At 44.1% G+C, this 17,096-nt stretch overlaps 1 protein-coding gene across 3 annotated transcripts in view; it reads left to right on the top strand.

The window, feature by feature from the left end:
• KIAA1958 (KIAA1958 ortholog) overlaps positions 1-17,096 on the top strand; it is a 354,519-nt gene that overhangs the window by 211,605 nt on the left and 125,818 nt on the right. The window contains exon 5 of one of the 3 annotated variants that reach the window (XM_086962053.1): positions 11,399-15,195. The exons of 1 other annotated variant lie outside the window; for it this stretch is intronic. In XM_086962053.1, coding sequence (XP_086818179.1) covers positions 11,399-12,438 — 1,040 coding nt within the window. In that variant the 3' untranslated portion in view covers positions 12,439-15,195. Of the gene's footprint in view, positions 1-11,398; positions 15,196-17,096 lie in introns of those variants that run through there. One more of the 3 variants, XM_086962054.1, reaches the window with a different exon arrangement.

Genomic DNA, 17,096 nt, shown 5'->3' with positions numbered 1-17,096 from the left:
GACCAAAATCCGGAAGCAACAGACACATAAATACAGTGCACTGTTACCAAAAAGAACTCCCAGCATGTATGAGTTAATTATCTCTTACTTCAGAAACCGTGTGACATACTTTTTACACTGGAATCCGTGTAGCATTTCAAAATAAAGCACAGCAAAATCTGAGTCTGCTTGCGTCTCTCAGACGACACGCGATGTCTAACTTTAAGCGCACACGCACAACGTCATGACAGACAGGGTCACGGGCAACACGCTGCAAGCTGGATGACGTGTACTCCGTCCGCCAAATCCCCTTGCACGTTCTAGCATGTCATCATTTGTTCCAGTAGCTCGGCGAGAGAGGATCTCGTTCTTCAACGGATACTCAGTGCTCACAAGCGCCGCTCGTAACAACACATCGGGAAGAGCAGGAAAATCAGCTCACACGAAGAGATCCGTTCACGCCTGCACAGCAATTTCCTTCCAAAACCCACCCCTCGACCTCCTCACCTACAATTAAGCCGAAAACTGAATCTGCCGCTGGGGAAAAACGTTTCCCAACTGAAAGAGCCGCTGGAGAAGGTGAGAGGGGTAGAATTATTGAATGAGTTCCGCCATCGTTTGCCAGGCTGTACGCATAACACCACTTATAAATACACAAATCTCTTGACGGGAGTACGCAAGAAGTAATCTGTAGCAGTGGCTCGTGATACCAGGGCACCTCGTTGCCAAAAATATTGTAGTGTCTGTAGACAAAATCACGAGAGGTAGTCTTCAAGTAGGTTCATTCGTTTATTGTAGAGAGAAACGAGCCACCGCACCACTCACTAGTGCAGAGAGGTCCCAACTGCCCAACACAGAACTAGAACCTCACCAGTCCCATGACAACAGGGGAATTCCAGAGGGAGAAGCTAACAAGCACATATAAATACAACAGAGTGCTATTACATATACAAATATTAACTGGGAGAAAGAACAGCTGTGTCAGGTTTCCCATTCCGGTACTATGAGTCCAAAACAGTTCAGCCAGATTGGGCTAATGATACTAAGGATGAAATTTGATATTATTTATTGTAGCTATTGCTGTTTTTCTCATTCAATGCCAATATTTGTTCAAATGAGCCAAATGTAAAGGTTAAGGCATTTTGGCTCATCATCTTCCTGGGTCTCCTCTTGCTCCCTCAATGACACCTAAATCCAGACAATTTTTATACAGCCATCTTAGACCTGTGTTGATCCCATGTGTCTTCTAACATCAATTTAGTAATGGACCTGCCCAATTTTAAACCAAAACTAATCCCGAGGGCACAATCCTCTGCCCTTTAAAGGTAATCAGCAAGGTCTTTTTTCTCAATCTGTGGAGTCAGAAACTGGGAAGTGAAGGCATTGACTATGACCCAGTCATTGAACCCCCTACTATAAGTATTGTGTGCATGTATTGGTTTTAAATGGGACTTAGTTGTGTAGTCACTAATTGAGTCTGCTTCTTTGTCTCTTCCCTTACTCACTGCAGTAGGCCTGTGCACATTCAAATCAGATGTTATTCTGGAGAAAACTGTCCATTTCCGAATATGATTCCACTAAGTTTGGCTCCCATACAGTGGATTTATCAGTTGAGTATTTGTTAAAGCGATAGCCTACCATTTCTGCCGCTATATCCCTTTTCACATGTGCGTGCGTCTGGGTTGGCCTTCCTGGTCTACTAAGCCTGCCTTCTCTTTTGTCCTCTTCTCCTTTTGGGTTGTTGTTCTCATGGTTGGTCTGATTTCAATCAGTTCTTTTGCCCAGTGTCAGTCTTCCTTTTGTTTGTCAAAAAATAAAGTTAAGTTAATGTGTAGTATTTTTAGGCTTATTGGAAACAAAGGTATGAAGAGTTTTCCTTGGTCTCTTATTTTCCACTTAACTTTTAAGTTCAAGTTCAAGTTCCCAAATTTGTATAGCGCACTACTCACCCAGAGGGTCTCAAGGCGCTTGAGGAAGGGAGGAGCTTTACTTATCGAATATCCAAGTTTTTAGTTGCTTACTGAAGGAGAGGTGGTTCAGTGTAAGGCGGAGGTGGGTGGGGAGAGAATTCCAAGTTTTGGCCGCTATGTAGGAGAAAGATCTTCCCCCCATGGTGGATCTGTGGATGCGTGGAATTGCGGCGAGGGCTTGAATGGACGATCGTAGTTGGCGGGAGGGGGTGTATATGGATAGTCGCGTGTTGAGGCATTCGGGTCGTAGAGGGCTTTGTGTGCGTGGGTGAGGAGACGGAACGTTATTCTCTTGTTGACAGGGAGCCAATGGAGGTCTTTCAGGTGGCCGGAAATGTGAGCTTGCCGAGGGATGTCCAATATGAGTCTGGCTGAGGCGTTTTGGATGCGTTGGAGTTTTTTCTGTAGTTTGCCTGTGGTTCCGGCGTAAAGGGTGTTTCCGTAATCCAGTCGGCTTGTGACCAGTGCGTGGGTGACCGTCTTTCTTGTTTCGGTGGGGATCCAACAGAAGATTTTTTTGAGCATGCGTAGGATGTTGAAGCATGATGATGAGACGGCGTTGACTTGTCTGGTCATCGAGAGGGTGGAGTCCAGGATGAAGCCCAGGTTACGTGCGTGGTCCGTAGGTATGGGTGCGGTTCCCAGGGCCGGTGGCCACCATGAGTCGTCCCAGGCGGAGGGGGATGACCCTAAGATGAGGACTTCCGTTTTGTCCGAGTTTAGCTTTAAACAGCTGTTCGTCATCCACTTGGCTACTTCTTTCATTCCTTCGTGTAAGTTGGTTTTGGCGGTGTTTGAGTCTTTGGTGAGGGAGAGGATCAGCTGGGTGTCGTCTGCGTAGGAGATGATGTTGAGGTTGTGTTGGCGTGCGATGGATGCGAGGGGACTCATGTATACGTTGAAGAGGGTGGGACTGAGTGATAATCCTTGTGGTACGCCGCAGATGACTTCGGTGGCCTCTGATTTAAAAGGGGGGAGGCGGACTCTCTGGGTTCTTCCGGCGAGGAACGAGATGATCCATTCCAATGCTTTTCCTTGTATTCCGACGTTGCTGAGGCGTTGTATGAGGGTGCTATGACAGACTGTGTCGAAGGCTGCGGAGAGGTCAAGTAAGATGTGGGCAACTGTTTCTCCGTTGTCCAGTAGTGTTCGGATGTCGTCTGTTGCTGCGATGAGGGCGGTTTCGGTGCTGTGTTTGGCTCGGAAGCCGGATTGTGAAGGGTCGAGGGATTTGTTGGATTCGAGGAAGGCGGCGAGCTGACTGTTGACGGCTTTCTCAATGACTTTGGCAGGGAGTGGGAGGAGCGAGATGGGGCGGTAGTTCTTAAGCTCGGTGGGGTCTGCTGTGGGTTTCTTCAGAAGGGCGCTGAGTTCGGCATGTTTCCAGTTTTCCGGGAAGGTAGCGGAGTTGAAGGAACAGTTGATGACATCGCGGAGATGGTGTGCGATGATGGAGTCTGCTTTGTTGAAAATGTGGTGGGGACATGTGTTGGTTGGCGATCCTGAGTGGATGAAGTTCATCAGGCGGATGGTGTCTTCGGTGGTGATTGGGTTCCAGGCGCAAAGGTTGTTAGATTGTGGTTTTGGTTCGGAGGTGGGTGGAGTGGACTGGTCTCGGACTGGTTTTCAAAGCTGTTATGTATTTCGGCGATTTTGTTGTGGAAGAATGAGGATAAAGAGTCGCAGAGGTCTTTGGAGGGAGTGATGTCGTTGGTGCCGGCGGTGGGGTTAGTAAATTCTTTGACGATGTTGAATCGTTCCTTGCTGTTTTGGGCATTGTTGTCAAGTTGATCCTTGAATGCAGATTTCTTAGTGGATCGGATCAGTTGGTGGTGTTTGCGGGTGGCGTTCTTGAAGGTGGCTAGGTTGTCAGTGGTTGGGTTTTTTCTCCAGGTTTTCCCGAGAGTACGACAGAACTTCTTGGATTTCTTAAGGTCATCGTTGAACCAGGGGGCTTTTTTGCTACCTTGCTTGATTAGATGGTTTTTCAAGGGTGCTAGTTCGTCGGCGCTGTGGGTGATCCATTGTGTGAGGTTAGTGGCTGCTTGGTTTGGGTCCGATGATTTGGCAGGGGGGTTTTGGTGAAGAGATGTGAAGAGCTGGTCGTTGGTGATTTTGTTCCAATTTCTTCGAGGAATAGGTTGTGGGGGGTTGTGGGTCGTGGACCTTTTGTTGTTGAAGTGAACGCAGCTGTGGTCCGTCCAATGTAGCGCTGTGGTGTGATCGAAGGAGATGTGCTTGCTGGAGGTGAAGATAGGGTCGAGCGTGTGTCCGGCAAAGTGGGTGGGGGTGTCAACAAGTTGTTTGAGTCCGAGATTGGCCAGGTTGACCAGAAGGGTGGTGGTGTTGCTGTTGTTTTTCTTTTCCAGGTGGAAGTTGAGGTCTCCCAGAAGAATGTAGTTCTCGGAAGGCTGGGCATGTGGGCTGATGAAGTCAGTGATGTCTTCGCTGAATTGTGTGCGGGGTCCTGGTGGTCTGTAGATGAGGGTGCCTCTGAGTGTGGTTTTGGGGTCGGTGTGAATCTGGAAGTGAAGGTGTTCGGCGGTAGTGAGGTTATCGTCGGAACTGGTCGTGATGCGGATGGTGTTCTTATGGACGATGGCGATGCCTCCTCCTGTTTGGTTGTTGCGATCTTTTCGGATGATCTTGTAGGCGTCCGGGATGGCTATGGCGATGTCGGGCGCTGATGAGGCGTTCATCCATGTTTCTGTAAGGAAGGCGACGTCCGGCGATATAGTGTCGAGTAGGTTCCAGTGTTCAATGGAGTGTCTGTGGACTGAGCGGGTGTTGAGCAGGATGCATTTTAGGTGGTTAGTGTCGGAGCTCTGTTTGGAGTTTGTGGATTTCGTGTGGGTTCTGATGCAGTCGAACTTGCAGGAGTGGCAGGTGAAGGGTCCATGTGTGTGTCCTGGGGCGGCTTGGTAGCAGTCTGGGAGACGGCCGGAGTTGAGTGCAGAGAGGGTAGCGGAATCGTACGTTATGCGGGAGGAGTGGACTTTGCGGGGGCCAGGGGGTCTGGCGCTGGGCGCGGTCCAGACGCAGACGGGCGGAGACGGGCTTACCTTCGGCGCGCATGGGACGCGACCGCTGCGCGCAAAGGCATCTGTCATATGTAGATAGTGGAGGGGGAGGGGCGAGGGAGGAGCAGCTGGGAGGCGGGAGCGGGGTGGAGGGCGGGGCAGGGAGGCACAACAACAAACAACAAAATGGCTGCAAGCTAAAAGCGAAACAGGATTGGGGCACAATGTAAATAAACGCAATGAAAACAGCAGTGGCACCGGCACAGTCAGGCACAAATGATTGATTCAGGCAAAGGAAATATCAATGACAATGGAAATATCGTCAAAGCGCACTTACGCAATATAGCGCTACTATGCAAATATACTAAGCGATCAGGCACTTATAATAGTGGGAGCAATGCGAGCAAGCACACAGCAATTTGGCAGTATAGCGCTACGATACCACGAGCGCCGAGCAGACCAGGGAGCAGAGAGGAGCAACCGCTTCTGAAGGAATCAGGACGGTCACAGCGCTACAGTTGGAGAGCGGAGCCTCAACTATCAGTGGGAGGGAGGAGCAGGTGGGAGGCGGGAGCAGGGTGGAGGCAGGGAGGCACAACAACAAACAACAAAATGGCTGCAAGCCAAGAGCGAAACAGGATTGGGGCACAATGTAAATAAACGTAATGAAAACGGCAGTGGCACCGGCACAGTCAGGCACAAATGAATGATTCAGGCAAAGGAAATATCAATGACAATGGAAATATTGTCAAAGCGCACTTACGCAATCTAGCTCTACTATGCAAATATACTAAGTGTGGTGTTGTTCCACTGATAGGGTATAAACTAGAAATATCATGGCCATAGTATTTTCAACAAGAACGTTACTTACTTTCCCCTGTCTTGGAAAAATAAATGTCTGGCCATTGTGGTGTCCCTGATGGGAGATGGTATGTTGCCACTCTGTGTGCTCTTTCCAAAACATGGAAGGTCGAGGAACCCTGTGACGCAACATGCTGTACAACCATTTTCCTAAGTAGGCAAATATGTCTTGTCGCACTGTTTATCAGCTAGTTCCACCACGCGTACATTATTTTGCCAGGAGTGGCCTTCAGAGCCCTTCGTGATACACTCAAGGAGTTGGACTAATTCAGGAAGTTCATTTGCTTGTTTTTATTGTGTGAGTGTCTAGTTGTGTTTCACCGAGTATGCCTTTGTTGTGCTTAACCTTGTAAGTCAGTTTCTGTTGTCATGGTGAAGTAGGTTTAAGTGCACAGCACAGTCGATCTTGCTTTCCATTGCCTCTGCTGTGATGACTTCCAGGATTTTGTCCAATTAGTCGTCTCTTCGTCCCAGATCTTGCTCCTGCGTCAGCTCACCATTTGGTGCGGTGGTTGGTTCGTCTTATCAGTTTCATCTGGGGCTCATGAACCTGATTCTGGCCTTTGGTAGCCATAGGTGTACCAATATTTATACATACATTTTCATATGCAAGGAGTTGTTTGTATTAGTTACAATGAAGATTAATGATTTCACAATATTAGCGGTTAGAAGAAAGCTCCCACAAATTCACTGTGGCATATTCGCTGCCAGCTATTCAAATGTATGTTACTTGTGTGTGTGAGGATCGCTTTCCGAAGTTCAAGGGGTGAGAGTTTGAAAGCTATTCATATCTTGTCAGATCACAAATCTCCTTCACTGTCCCTCTGTCCCTTGACCAGGGTTATAAGCCTTTGTGTACATTTTAAGATCTACAGGGATGCCCCCTCCCCTCGTGCAGTTATACTTCCAGGATGATGGATTGATTGTTCTGGTTTGCAGGTTTTTCAACATACAGCACGGGCATCATGTATCGGGCCCATTTAACGAACTGTACCTCGATTTATACTGAATTGTTAATCAATTGCACTTTGTCAATGGGGAAGTCAGTGCTGCAGCTTGTGTTCCTATTTTCAAAGGAGGAATATGGAAAGCTGCTTGCAAATAGTTACAACTACTAGGCACAACATCTCAGGGATGTGATAGTGCCAGGGCGCAAAGTATTTCACAGAGGTCGACTACAGCTGGCTCCACCCAAATGTCACTTTAATCTGTAGGTTTAAGTCCTAGGTTCATCATTTTATTATGAAGTTTATATAAAGCGCGAACATGACCAAAACTTTGGTGTCAGAGAGCTGGAAACCTAATAAATTGCATCAAATATACAAGGAGCAAAATAAAGAATATACAGCATGAAAAGATAATACAAAGAAACATGGTTAAAACACCAACAACAAAATCAAATTGCCATGGATAATCGCCTCAGATAGGAAGGAGATTATTCCAGAGACTCATTTTTAATTTGTTTTTTAAAAGAGCGAATGAAGGAAGGGTCCTGATCTCTGGGGGAAGAGAGTTCCAAATTATTGGGGCAATTCCAGATAAAGATCTCTTACAGGTATTCGTTTTGTGAAATGTTTGGGGTTTCAGCAGTAGGGAGCATGTACTACGAGAATCTCTAGTCCTTCCAGCTGAAGACGGCTGTCAGCCAGAAACCGATCCTAGGATGCTTGATTCCAGTCCAGGGAAGACATGGCTTGGCAGTTCGGGCTGGACTGTTCCCATGAGGCACAGGGTCAGACTGATTTGCATATGGCCATGTCTGAACTGGGGTGGCTGAGTGAGCTAAAGAATGGTGATGGATTAAACCCAGATCAGTTTACTGGGGGTGAGTGTTTAATTTGCTCAAATGCTCCGTCCATCATCCCCTTTTGTATCGCTTTGTTCACCCTAAGTTGGCAGGGTATACTCAGACGTGAGTCCCTTGCTCACTTGGACACTGGATTCAAGATAGCCTGGCTGATGAGGATTATGAATCCAAAACCGGTCTCAGGATGCTTGTTTCCAGTCCAGGGAAGACATGACTTGGCTGTTCGGGCTGGACTGATCCCATGAGGCACAGGGTCAGAATGATTTGCATATGGCCATGTCTGAACTGGGGTGGCTGAGTGAGCTAAAGAATGGTGATGGATTGAACCCAGATCAGTTGACTGGGGGTGAGTGTTTGATTTGCTCAAATTCTCTGTCAATCATCCCCTTTTGTATCGCTTTGTTCACCCTAATTTTGCAGGGTATGCTCAGACGTGAGTCCCTTGCTCACTTGGCCACTGGATTCAAGATAGCCTGGCTGATGAGGATTATGAATCCGAAACCAGTCCCAGGATGCTTGTTTCCGGTCCAGGGAAGACGTGGCTTGGCAGTTCGGGCTGAACTGTTCCCATGAGGTACAGGGTCAGACTGATTTGCATATGGCCATGTCTGAACTGGGGTGGCTGAGTGAGCTAAAGAATGGTGATGGATTAAACCGTGAAGAAATATCAAGGAGTAACCCTTTCAGAGAAAAGGGATGGGGTTATTAGATGCTCTAAAACAACAAAAGTTCCCTTTTCATAAGTTTATTTTCAGCTCTTTTAAGATTTTAATGTTTTTTGATAAATAAAATGTGAAAATTTCTGTTTTTAATCAACTGGTCGGTAAAATCACCAAATAAAGACATTTTTTATGAAATTTCTCCTGTGATTGTGCATATTCTTATTTAGGCCACAAATGTACAGTGATTTGGTATTGAGGCCTTAAAAGTGGGGGATTTGAATAATTTTAGACAGAGTTTGTGTTAAACAATGTTATCTATGTAAATTTGTTTTTCTCTATGCAACCCTGAATACATCATATGGTCCATCCTTAACCTGTTGGTAGAAAATCCCTCAGAGGGAGCATTTCCTCTTCAATAAACTTATGAAAAGGGAACTTTTGTTGTTTTAGAGATGGATTAAACCCACATCAGTTGATTGGGGGTGAGTGTTTGATTTGCTCAAACGCTCCGTCCATCATCCCCTTTTGTATCGCATCTATGAAAGCTGGCATATCGCCGTTTGGAGCCAAGTGAACATGTTGCGTTTTATTGTGCTTAACCTGCATCTGTATTTCATTGACATTTGTGTACTGCCAAGTGCACTTTTTATTCAAAGTGTATAAAATTATATTTATTACAAAAAATATTCAGAGTTATGTAGTCAAAGGTTGAACCTCCCCCTTGATGTCCACAATTTCACTTTGTTTCCCAACATCCCTGTTATGATACAGACAGCCTTTTTTGCTCCCCAGGTAGGTTTGTACTATATATCTACTTGAACGGGAGAGTAGCTGGAGTAGTAGTGCATCTTGCATGTATTGTTGGAACAAAGGAAACATGCCCTATACAGTAGCTCCTAGCCTTTTCAGAACCCTTATATTGCAGTGAAGCTGCAATCTCGCTCTACGTCGACCCAGCTCTGCCCGACTCCTCATGCAAGTTTGGAGCTTTGAAGTGGTTCTGAGCATGTTGATTCACTGAATAGTAATATTGCGTTTCCAAGATATCTATAGCATTTTTCAGAAGCCTTTATTTATGTGCAATCTATTTCAATGATGATTTGCATATAGTTTTGGTCATTCTGAAAATCGACTAGCTGTTTAATAACCGATGGGGTCGACAAGCCCATATTTCATATCCCCCCCCTCCCCCGACATTCTCTGCTTCGACCAAAACGGTAAATTAGTAACAAACACTTTGCTCCCACTCGGAAACTCAGGTCAGCAAGCAAACATCTTGTTATCGTTCCCAGGTTTAAAAGGGTGAGATGGGGCGGAAGAGCCTTCTCATTTGCTGCAGCCAAACTGTGGAATGCCCTCCCTGATGAAATTGCGGGGCAGAAATCGTACTCGCTCTTTCGAAAGGTTTTAAAGACCTGGCTGTTCCCTTAGATGTTGTTCAGAGTGTGTCTTCTCCTGCCTGCACATTGCTCTGCGGTTAGCGCCTTGATGCCCTTAGGCTAAGTTAGCGCTTTAAAAGTCTAATATTCATTCATAAAAGTACAGTGCAGTGTATGTCTGCTATGGCTTGGTTGCAGCACTTTTGTTTACTGGTAGGTACACAGACGCAAATGAGCTTATATGATACATGCAGTTCTCAATTTTGCATGCTATAGGTAGAGTATGTGACAATATAATGCAGTCTTCTTTAGGCCATGATTCCATGTCTGTTATGTTATCTGAGTAAATTTTCATTTTTTGAATGCAATCATCTTGAGATGACTGTTTGTGGTTGCTGCTGAATGCCTAACCAAGAATGGAATATCCTCTATGAACACAAGGGATCAAACTGAATAAACTTGTAACATTCATAGGTTGTAGTATTTTATCCAGACATCGTGCACATATTCTCACGTGGCAAGGGATGTGTTACAGTTGACCGACACCTCATACAAGATACATCCACACAGAAGGGATCACACTTGAGGGGCGCAATGTTCTTTCTCCAGACTGTGATGAGTATGGAAGAGTGACGGACAGATGAGCGGCAGGTAGTCTTTTTTCCTGTCTGCCACACAAATGAGGTGGCATTGCTCAACGTAGGCACATTTGCCTCGCCCACTCTCAAGCAAAAGGGATTTGAGTCACAGAATATTAAGTTTACCACATAGTTTTCTTTATTGGTTTTCCCCAGTCCTACTTGTGAATATGAAGCCAGCTTTATGTGTGATCTGACAAGTACATATCCTCTAGGGGGGTTGGGGTCACTAGAATCGGAAACCCTGGATTTTGTTGGTTGAGGGTTGTGTAGAGCAACATAGTAAGGGCTAGTGAAAAACTTTATGAAGCCTATCCATTTGTGGGGTCTTTTTTTCCATCTCGGTCAAAAAATTACTCAGGTTTTTGTATCATTGATTGGAAAGGCGTGTATTACTTTTAAATTAAAGCATTCTTCCAAGTTTTAACTTGTTGTACACATCACCGCTTTGTAACTTGAAACTGTTTTCACATTTCAACGCTTTATACTTTGGTGAATCAGAAGGTACCTTACGTCCGCCCTTTTTGCATGTAATTGTGAGTGAATATTGTGAATCAGGAGGATACTTATTCAAAAGTGAGAAAATCACTCCATCTGCATCATACCTGTGTGTCATTTGCTACAAGAATTTTGTATTGAATTAAGCGTGTAGAAGGTATTTAAATAGTCTATTCATTGGAACCAGTACAACATCTGGTTTCACAAATGAAGTAATTAAGAATGGATTTAATGGCAACACTAATTGGATGCCTGCTTTTGGCAGTGGAATACAAATTAAAAGGCTTTTGTCTCCTTATTTGTTCCAAAAATATAAAGATCGTCTTTAATCCCTAGATTCCACAAATCTACATGCACAAAAAGGTGCAACTGTGACATGAGGAGTTCATTCTGAAATTTGTGGGCCATGTTCTAGCACATCATTTGTGAAACTACAGACGTTGGCTTTTGAAACAAGAGCCAGGTATGTAACACTGTTTTATGGCGATCTTAGAACAAAAACAAAAGAAATTTACGTATTAATATTGCCCATCCTAAATTGATCCCCATCTTTTTTCTCTTTTTTATTTTGTGCTTACTTTTAGAGGACGACGAGGCTGCAGCTGAGCTGAGCCGAGAACAAAATGAAAAAACTATTAGGAGCACTCAGACGGCCCTGCGGAACTTTCGAGATTTTATCATCTCTAAATATCCGAATGAGCTCAGGGAGATTTACATGATCCCTTGCAAAGAACTTGATGCCTACTTAGCTTCTTTCTTTGTTGATGCCAGACAGAAGGATGGTTCTGAATATGAGCCGAACAGTTTGGCCAACTATCAGTGTGGTCTCGAGCGGTACCTTAAGGAGCACAGGTATGGCTACAGCATAACCAGGGATAAGGAGTTCAAGAGATCCCAAGATGCTCTGAAGCAAAAGCAGGTGGAGCTTCGGTGTAAAGGTAAAGGGAACAAGCCACACAAATCCATGAAGCTTACCTTCGCCGATGAGCTCATTTTACGGAAGCGTGGCTTGCTAAGCCGATACAATCCCGAAGGGTTGCTGAATCTGGTCTGGCTGAATAACACTAAAGCCTTCGGACATTGCACTGGGTTTCATGGGTCAACACTCAAGTGGGGGGATGTGAGGCTTCGGATGCTGGAGACCGGGCTGGAGTATTTGGAGTGGATGGGCCAGGAAAGCCCAGATTCCAAAATCAGGCGGGCTGGCACTGATTGCCGAGTGTATGCGACTCCACATGCCCCACAGACTTGTCCTGTTCAAGACTACAAAGAGTATGCCCAACGACGACCTCCAGCGATGCGTTACGAAGATGCACCTTTTTACCTTTCCATAAAGCCTGTTGTAAACTTGGCAGCACTTCACTGGTACAACTGCCAAGCATTGGGTAAAAATAAGCTTGCTAAGATGGTCAAGACAATGTGCGAGAAGGGCAACATCCCTGGTAGAAAGACCAACTTCAGTGTGTACCAGAGCTGCAGTACCCTTTCAGAAGCACAGAGTAATCAACTGGTGCTTATATGCAACAATTTGAGCCAGCAAGCTGCTCAGTCCATGGCAAGCCACTCTGGGCCTGGGAATTTCATCGTTTCTGCCTCCTATGACTCGTCTTCGGACACAACTTGAAAACTGACTGAAGTGTAAATTTTTTGAGCCGTGAATTACTCCCGGCCTACATATGAGCTGTGATTGTATGTACTGTCCCCTGTGTTAATTCACTTTATAAAAGTTATAAATATATAATATATTTTTTCTTTTTTTTACAAATGCGTTAATAGAGATAGTTTAGTAATGGTACTAACATAGTTATTTATACTGTAGAGTAAGGACAACTCTTTTTACTCATAGACATTAACTGAAACCTTTACAAAACAAGTACGGTCTCAGGCAACTAAAGGTTGGAAGGATACTCCATTGTTTTATTATTTGTTTTTAGAATTTTATCAGCTTGTTCGTTTTTGAGGAGCATGATGATTCCAGCGTCATTTTCAGATGTTTTCTTTTCTTAATATCGGGATGCCCCTCAAACGAGTTTGTATTCTGCAGTTGCAGAAACTGAAATGGATGCTGGTGGTTCAGACCTTTTGAAGTTATTTTTTGAAGTTATTTGTAAACTTATTTTGTCAGCATTTATTCATCTTGTTATTCGCCTGACTGACGGAAGGATTGGTCTAAAATCGGAGGCGCTTCTCAATTTAGTTTTTACTTACAAGCAATATTTCCTGGATTGCGAAAATCTCATGTATTGATTTTAACGATATGCAAATGATGACATGGCATAAAGACTGTTATGAGATGTACCATTAACTATTGTAATTCATACATTGCTTATTTGAGTTGTGTGTTCACTACAAAACTTAATTTATCATGTCACCTCCTTTGAGTAATAACGTATTCCCTAGCATGCAAACTATAACATAAGTCCACAGTCTAGTGTGTTGAGTGAGTTACAGAACCAAACCAAATCATAAAATGGTTTTGTCCTTGAGACTTTGAATTCTGTATTATTGTCTGGCAAATCAACTTTATAGACACTTTACTAGCCAAATTTTAAAGAATGCTTTATGCCTAACTGAATCACGTGATGAGCTGTGTCGGCCAGTAGTTAAAAGATTAGTCTGCTCATTATCTGTGCATTAATGGCCAGCAAGATTCTGTCTTACAAGTCATGTAGACTCATACCTTCTGTGACATCCTCAAATTATTAGGGGACTTTCCACAAACAATTTTCTGCATATTGATGATGTACCAGGCTTTGTTTAGAATTAGGGAAAGCATGCTCTCATACTAGTGGAGCTCTGGCATTTCCACCTTCAACAACCAACCAACTCCCATGTCGCTTTGAGCTTTTAGTCAGTCATTCCCACAGCTGCCTTTTTATTGGTCCTGTAATTTACTTTTCTTTGTCTACCATTATGGACTCCTCCCTGTCCAGTAGTCCATTCCCACCATTTAGCCCTTCACTACCTTGAATACACTAGAATGACACTCCATCCCTCCTGCACCCATAAGCTACTTATTGGTCCCTCGTTTGACGCTGGTCATTTACTGCTTCCTCTTCAACAATTAAAAACCTGTAATCCCTCCTTTTGTCTGACCAGACCCCTCCTTAGTCATACATTTCTGCTTGCCGGCCATATGCTGGTTTTCCAGGAAGTATTTTTTTTAACTCTCACTTACAACAGCGCTTTGCCATGCGTTCTCTCTTGTGAGACATATTGTATACAACAAGGTGCTTGCTGCTCACCCATTGCTTCCCATTCGTTTCACTCTTATTTGCTGCCTTGTAATTGGGCAGCATACGCCAGTGTCACCACCCCTTCTTCGGCTGGAGCATGGACCAAGTACAGATTGCTTCTGCTTGACTGGTGTCTTTCTGCTGATGAAGGAGCTATTATTTTGCCTATTAATTTTTTTGTGCTGCTCTCCCTTCCTCCCCAACTCACGAGGCGAGACCTAAAAAGCGCTAAGACCCAGCCAATGCTGGCCATGTTGCAGCACTTTTTCAACAGTCCCATTGCCCGTTTCCTCCCACCTTCTCTCCTGTTGTTCTTTGTTGACCCTTCCACCAACTCCTTCCCGTTGTCCCTGTCATTCCCCACCCCGCAGGGGGGAAAAAAGGACGTCCAAGCTCTTTTTTAAACTTTCTTTTGCTTTTATTCATGCTGTACAGCAGCCACCATGCTGTACAACATGGCTAAAAGACATTGGCAAAGCTAATAGCTCTCGCATTGGCGAAACCTATTGGCTTTTTCAATGATTGTTATGGGAGACAGTCTCACTGTGACTCACACAGCCCTCACCAAGCCAGAAATACTCAGTCTGCTATCGAGCTTCTGCTGCTGGGTTATTATGTTGTTGGAACATTATCTTCCCAGTCCAGCCCTTACCATTCATTGTTTTCTTGTGTGCCATTCCTGTTGGTTTAATGGAAACAATCCATGACTACAACTCACAGAACATAAATGGTCAGACGGAAGGTCAGAATGTAACAATAGTGTTCCATGGCTTGCAGCTAGGTGGCAACTTTGTCTGCGCCCATATTCTGTGTAAAATCCGTAATAGAATCAGTGCTCTCTTAACAAGTGCATTAGAGTTGGTATCAAAGCATTGGTATTGTCGAAAATATGTTATTCAGAATTCCTCTGCAACAGTTAGGTGTTCGTTGTTCTCTGAGGGCCCGTTTCATGTTGAAGTTGTTCTGTTGGTCAATAATATATTTAAATGTCAGTTGACATGCTAAAGATGTACCCTTCCCTATGAGAAACTTCTATAGTATTCCGGATAAGGAAACACTACAGAAGAAAGCAAATAAAACACAGTCACTGAGTATATTGCACATGATGCCTGTTTAAAAATAAAAACAGATACCTTTCACTTTTAGGCGGTGGGCCAAAATAAAGTGTTTTCCTTGCCTGTGTTGCACTCTAAACCACTGTTGTCTCTGTGTACAGCGCCAACTGTGTAATTCCAGCCTCCGGCTTTCTATTTCATTGATGTTGTTTACAGAGAGAACAAATAGTATGAGAGTCAAAGGCACACAAGCCTTGGATGACAGACTCCAAGCTATTAGCCGGAAAAGAAGTGAGGTCTTTTACAACTTTCAAGAAGGGAGGTAGGTGCTCTGAATGGAAGTGATAATAACAAAATGAACATTAAAATAAACTGATAGATTCGCCAATAGATAGCACCGATGAGGGAGGTTAAAAGACAAAAAGGACGATATACAAGTGTACCGTTGAAGAAAGGTACTCTTCGCTCGCTGCTCACAACAAGCATTGGAAAAGGGAGTAGGGTTGACCCTCGCATTAAAGCACTGACCAAAGCAATAAAAATGCCAACTGTTGTGCAATACAATAAACAAAGGACGGCTGTATGTGTACAGTGCAATGATGTAATCCTGGAATGTGTACTTTTCATATGTAATGTCCATCATTATTTGTGATAGAGCGTGAAGGATAGCCAGTAGAAAAAGGTGAGCCTAAAACACACCTGTGGGCCGACTTAAGATGTGATGGACAATCTCTTAAACCAATGGCTGAAGGTTCTTGATCCAAGGAAACCAGTGATTTATCGAGGCTGTACCAAAGCCCCTTAGACTATATATAGAATACAGTATGTTTGCTATGAAAGACACAAGTGTCATTACAAATCAACCCTAAGAAGGAGAGACTACAAGGGACATAGAAGAGCAAGGCAAGAGTTGCACACAGTCAATCAATTGGCGAGAGAGCTACTCTGCCAGACCTACTGTAATATAGTAAGATAGACAGACAGATATCTCCCAAAACATTTCAGAAAGTGGAAAACCACATGCTGGCCTAAAACGCCTTCAGAAACTTATATTTCAAAACAAGTTATTGTTCCAGGACAAAGAACAAGGCTTGAGTTATCACTGTGACTAGAGGCTATTGAGTTTTGATGTGCACATTCCAAATGTTGTTTCAGTTTCGAGCGTGGACAACCCTGAAAGAGTCTGACAGACACATGCCTAGAACCACAGAGGAGGGCTGGCATAGACACATGCACAGTTAATCAATGAGAAAATTCGAGCAATGGAAAACCACTTTAACCCCTTCAGAAATGGAAAGAGGCACGTAGACAACCATGGGAAGAGAGACGCGAACTGATCAAAAAGGGAATGCGTGACATAAAAAAAGAGCCACAGCAGTGATTCACTTACCGAGATCCGGTTACAGAAACCCAAAATGAACAGACAGAAACGCAGCCTGAGAAACCAACAGAATGGAAATACAGCAAAGCATCACTGAAAGCACAGAGGGGCTGAGAGACCAGAAAAGGTGGCCATTTCTTAAAGTCTTTTGAACACGTAAGTAGAGTTTACTCTTACATGAGCTGCTGATATAATTCCACAAATCCTGATTTACAAAGTCTTGGCACACTGATGTTTACACCCAGAAGTGTAGAGGAAGAGGATAACTCATGAAAACTTAAATTTTATGTTGATTTCTTTGCATGGTACTGGGGATTTTTGTTAACCCTCCCCAAAAAAAAATGAATGAGGAAATTCTACACAAACTTTAGGGGTAAATCGTCAGTATATAGACTACTGACTTTTCTTTGTGATTCGAATCCTGAGATCCTAAAAGAAGCAGAGAAAGAGAGAGGGGCAATCAAATGGAGAATATCGGACACCTGTGTTCAATTATCAAACTATTTCTGCCTAGAACTAGAGTTCTAAAAAATTCACACAAAGCGTTAAAATCAAATCAAATCAAAGCGTTGCGCAATATTTTTCAAACCTGGAAGTAAAATACTGAATT

Source organism: Lissotriton vulgaris, chromosome 3_1, assembly GCF_964263255.1.
Source record: "Lissotriton vulgaris chromosome 3_1, aLisVul1.2, whole genome shotgun sequence".
NCBI classification, from domain to species: domain Eukaryota; kingdom Metazoa; phylum Chordata; class Amphibia; order Caudata; family Salamandridae; genus Lissotriton; species Lissotriton vulgaris.
Note: the sequence above shows the minus strand (reverse complement) of the source record. Positions and strands in the feature narration are given on the sequence as shown.